Source organism: Pinus tabuliformis, chromosome 6, assembly GCF_031772625.1.
Source record: "Pinus tabuliformis cultivar Carrire ecotype Pingquan chromosome 6, CPIR1, whole genome shotgun sequence".
NCBI lineage: Eukaryota > Viridiplantae > Streptophyta > Pinopsida > Pinales > Pinaceae > Pinus > Pinus tabuliformis.
The window spans coordinates 1,664,395,719-1,664,400,695 of record NC_142292.1 but is presented as its reverse complement, the minus strand read 5'-3'; the positions used below and the strand labels follow the sequence as shown (position 1 = coordinate 1,664,400,695).

General features: G+C 43.2%; 1 protein-coding gene across 1 annotated transcript; it reads right to left on the bottom strand.

Moving 5' to 3' along the window:
• Positions 1-480: 480 nt before the first annotated feature.
• On the bottom strand, positions 481-4,736 carry LOC149265344 (uncharacterized). The gene is made up of 5 exons (XM_089403339.1): positions 4,575-4,736; positions 4,319-4,467; positions 3,193-4,015; positions 1,692-2,724; positions 481-629 (listed from the first exon to the last, which is right to left on the bottom strand). The coding sequence occupies exons 1-5, from the start codon at positions 4,734-4,736 to the stop codon at positions 481-483; spliced, it is 2,316 nt and encodes a 771-aa protein (XP_089259465.1).
• Positions 4,737-4,977: the final 241 nt, after the last annotated feature.

Genomic DNA, 4,977 nt, shown 5'->3' with positions numbered 1-4,977 from the left:
ATGGAGAGGCAGAGGCTAAAGGAGTGATGTTCTGAGGAGCAGAACCACCACGACGACGAGAGACTCCGCGATTACCCGAATTACCTCCACGACGTGGGACGCCGCGACATCGAGCCATAGCTGGATGCACAGGGAACTTAGGCAGAGAAGATGACCAGAACTGGAGGGGAGGGGACCAGACACAAGCTGAACAAACCGAATTGAGAGACCAGAGGAGCTTCCAGACACCCTGAATAGAGCAGGGGTGCGGAAAAAAAAGCGAGCAAAGGAAGAAGGGGCTTCGAATATCATCTGCAGAAACCAGGGAGCGCGCCATGGTTAAATCGCCTTGCCGAATTCCTCGAGCCGGATGCGCATTGAATGCCATTACCAGAGCCTTAATTCTGCGCTCTTCACCTTTCATATCATCTGCTGCAGGAGTGTGTGAGCTGCTAGAACCGTCCAAGTGCCAGGACAGCTGCCGTGGTTGCATGCGGTTCATTAACCCATAATAATAACACCCGCATCCGGGGGTGTAGCCACCTTCTGATACATGTCATTCTTCACAATGGTATGAAAGTCTGAGAGTTGGTTCTCTGAGGCTATGCTGGATATTGGGCCATCAAAGAACTCCATTTCGGTATCCACTCCTAGATTAGCAAGAAAGTCAGCCAACTTATTTCCTTCCCGCCTGATATGTTTGAAGGAGATTGCTTGGTGTTGAGAGAGCCATTGGTTTATTAGCTCAAGTCTTTGAGCCATTCTCCAGCTGCTACTGACTTTATGAATGGGGGATCCTTGCATGAGCTTTGTGGCCATGTTTATGATGATTTGCGAGTCCCCTTCAATAATTAGTGGAAAAAATCCTTTGTCTTGAGCAAGATTAAGACCTCTCCACAATCCTTCCAATTCTGCTGCATTATTGGTGTTCCAGCCTTTTGAGCCAAGAAAGGTTAGTAAGGGAATTCCCTAATGGTTTTTGAAGGCTCCTCCATATCCTGCTTTCCCAGGATTACCCCTCGAAGCTCCGTCAAAGTTGAGTTGAAACATGTTGATTGGTGGTGGAGTCCAACTTATTGGAGGATTGTGACACCTAGTGGGATTTTCATTAGTAGTGAGTTGAAGATCTAAGTGAATCTTCCAGTTGGCCCAGACAGTTTGTTCCTGCGGGAGTGATGGATAATCTTCTTGGGACCAGGCTTTGATAGATAGGGTTTCTTTAATATTTTGGTTTAGCCCAGTCCATATCTGCTCAATAGACATTGATTGATTTTTGAAAATTCTCCTATTCCTCTCTTTCCAAATGTTCCACATCAGTAGACCAGGAATAAGCTGCCACAATGTGTTTAAGAGTTTGCTTTGATATGGATCTTGACTCCAAGTACGAAGAGTGCCTTTAATATCCCCATGCACTCTGCCTTCTTTTTGACAATGGAATGTAACCTTTTCCCACAGTTTCCTTCCTAGCGGACAGGTTTGCATTAGATGTAATGTTGATTCCTCTGCCTACTTGCAGTTAGGAAATATGGATGGTCCAGAGAAACTTGTTTTTCTGAGGTTATCCCAAGTGAGAATATTGTTATGACACAAAAGCCACAGAAAAGTAGACACCTTCGACCAATTAGATGAATTCCAGATCTTATCCCATAAAATATCTTTGGTTATCCTTTCCTTAATAATTACTTTGTATGCTTCCCTAGTGGTGAAAATACCTTTCTCCTCATATCCCCATCTGAGAGCATCCATTCCTACTGAGGAGAGGATTTGTCGCTTTTGTAATTCTGAGGAAAGAGAGAGCTGAGTTTGCTCTGTGTTGTGCGGTATAATCTGATTGGCTTTCTTCCATTTTCTGTATTCTTGTGTGGATGAAGGGTCCCAGAATTGACTCGCCTTGTTGAACTGATTTATATCTTGTTCTGGAAGGTTGGAGATAATGTCTTTGAGTTTTGGGAGTTGCTGCCAGGAGTCTTCCCAGAACCGTGCTGTGTTACCATTCTTAACATCCCAGAAGCTATGCTGTTGTATTAGATTTCGATGTTGAATGGCTGAATTCCAGATAACTGAACCTGTACTTACTTCTGACATTCTGATTCTATCCTCTATGGGGGTATTGTTCGCATATTTTGCCGTCCATAGGGAGGCCCAGGGAGTGCTTGGATTTGAGAGCCATCTCCACCAAATTTTGGCGCCCATTACCACATTACTGTGCCCTGGGTCTCTTAGCCCAATACCTCCAGCTTTCTTTGGAAGACAGACATTGTCCCATTTGACCAGAGCCCACTTTCGATTGGGACATGAATTACCCCATAAGAAATTGTGCTGAAGCTGCTTTATTTCTTTAAGAACCCATTTAGGAGTTGCGAGAATAGAGAAAAGGTAAAGGGGCATGGAATGAAGAACAACTTTAATAAGCACCAGCCTGCTGGCCATGTTGAGAGCTCTGTGAGTCCATAGGAACAGTCTTGCTTCTAGCTTTTCTAAAAGGTCTTTCCAGGAAGAATGCTTGAGAGCAGAGGCAATTAAGGGGGCTCCCAGGTACTTAGATGGAAGAGACACGATGGTAAAGCCAAGAATGCGGGCTATGGCTCTTTGGGTGGGAGGAGGGGTATTAAAGAAGAAAATTTGAGACTTGACTCTGTTAATGAGGGCCCCAGAAGCATCAGAGAAATTTGAAAGGATGGATTTGAAGATATGAGCTTCTTGAACAGAGGGATGACCAAATAGCATATTATCGTCCACGAATTGCTGATGAGAGTAGGAGGGAGTATGGTGAAAAGAAAGGCCTTTGAGGCTTTGGGAAAGTAGAGCAGATTTAATGTTGCGACCCAATCCTTCAGCTAAAATGACAAAAAGAAAAGGCGAGAGCGGGTCTCCCTATCTGATACCCCTGGAGGGACGGAACGTAGGCGACGGGATACCATTGATAAGAATAGAGAAGAACGAGGAGGATAAAAGATTAATAACCCATCTAACCCAAGAAGGGGCAAATCCAAAGGCATTTAGAATTTTTTGTATGTACACCCAACTTAGACTATCAAAAGCTTTAGATAAATCAATTTTGAGCAACATACCTGGTTTTTTTGAATGCTTCAGGGAGTGGATTATTTCATGAGTTAAAATAATTCCATCCGTGATCTGTCGGCCTTCCACATATCCAGATTGTTCTGGAGAGATAATAAGAGGGAGCAGAGGTTTCAATCTGGAAGCTATCACCTTAGAGACAATTTTGTATATGATGTTACAAAGAGCAATCGGTCTATATTTGTCTGGAGTATTAGATTCCTCTGCTTTGGGAATTAATGCAATGAAGGTTGCATTCAGTCCTGGGTACATCCATCTCAAAGTGCGTGATTCTTCAACAACTTGCCAGACTTCCATTTTGATTAGATCCCAGAAATTGTGGAAAAAGTTGGAAGTGAATCCATCCGGCCCTGGCGCTTTCCCTGCTTTCAGCTGATGCACAGCAGTCTCAACCTCCTGAAGGCTTGTGGGCTTGAGGAGGAGAAGATTATGTTCTTCAGTGATTAATTTGGGAATGTGTCTGATGACTTTATCAATAGCCTCTGTTCGATCTATGTTGGGTTCTTGATGCGCCTTTTTGAAGTATCTGAGGAACTCCTCTTCAATACCTTCATGGGTTTCAATTCTGCTTCCTTGATCATTTTTGATGTGGGAAATATGATTATTCATTCTTCGTTGCACTGTAGTTTTGTGAAATAATTTCGTATTCTTTTCACCATCCTTCAGCCACTTAACCCTTGATTTTTGCCTCCAAAGAGTTTCCTCCTGTAAAGCCCTTTGAAGGATTTGGTTTTCTATGTATTGCTCCTTCTTTGCTAGATCCTCAGAACGCCCTTCTGTGATGATCCTTTGCTGAATGATCTTCATTTCTTGATTGAGGGTTGCCTGAGCTTTAAAGATGTTGCCAAAAGTGGAATGGTTCCAGCATTTAATTTCTCCTTTGAGATACTTCAGCTTCCGTTGGAAAATAGACATTTTGGTGCCATCCGAGGGATTGAACTTGAGCCAGGTTGTTCTGAAAAATTCATTAAACTCAGGATGAGTTAACCAAAATGCCTCGAAACGGAAGAGGCGCCTAATACTGTTGCCGGGGCGATTCCAATGGAGAGCTATTGGCCAATGATCAGAGCCCGAAACTAGAAGGATAGAGGCAATGAATTCTCCACCTATGTGAGTTGCATTGTCTGATATAAGAAATCTATCGAGACGAGAGGCTATTTGGTTTGGTTCTGCCCTTTTGTTGTTCCAGGTGAATAGGCCATTATTTGAAGGGAGATCAATCAGCTAGTTATTATGAATAAAATCTTTTAATATGGACCCATCTCTATTGCTTCTGCTTCTGCCTCCCTTTTTTTCCTCCATTCTTGCTATCATATTAAAGTCACCTCCAGATATCCATAACGGGTGCAGCCTTTCTGAGTTCAGCTGCGATAAGGTGTCCAGAATTTCAGCTTTGTGCATGGTTTCCTGAGGGAAGTACAATTTGTCATATGGCCATTGATATTGGTGCCGATTATGTGAAATATTGCTTGAACGAAGTTCTTATTTGCATGTATATTATCCAGTTGAATTACTCGCGCATCCCAGAGCATTGCCAGTCCTCCTGATGCCCCTTGAGCATCAACAGCTGTTACTAACCCTCCCGTCCAGGCCTTTGCTGCTATTTTTTCCAAGACTATCGAGTTACATTTTGTTTCTTGCAGAAAGAGAATGGTTGGTTTTTCCTGCATGAGCATGTTTTTTAGTAGTCTGCCTTTCCTTGGGCTGTTGAGCCCCCTAATATTCCATGAGATCAACTTCATTGAGAAGGTTTGGGGTTGACATTGAAGTACTTGGTTAACTTGGCATATCGGCCTGATTCAACCAACACTTCTCCTATCTTGATAGCTCTTTCCAGAGTGGTTTTCCTTCCCCTCTTTTTACTGTCTTTGGTGATAAATTTCCCATCCCATTGACTGCCAATATGAACTCCTAGAG

Coding starts and splice junctions, on each gene's coding strand:
- LOC149265344 (XM_089403339.1), bottom strand. CDS start 4,736: ATGCTCATGCAGGAAAAACCAACCATTCTCTTTCTGCAAGAAACAAAA. Junction 2,725..3,192: donor TATACAAAATTGTCTCTAAG/GTGATAGCTTCC, acceptor TACTCTCATCAG/CAATTCGTGGACGATAATAT. Junction 630..1,691: donor ATGGGGATATGAGGAGAAAG/GTATTTTCACCA, acceptor TTGCTAATCTAG/GAGTGGATACCGAAATGGAG.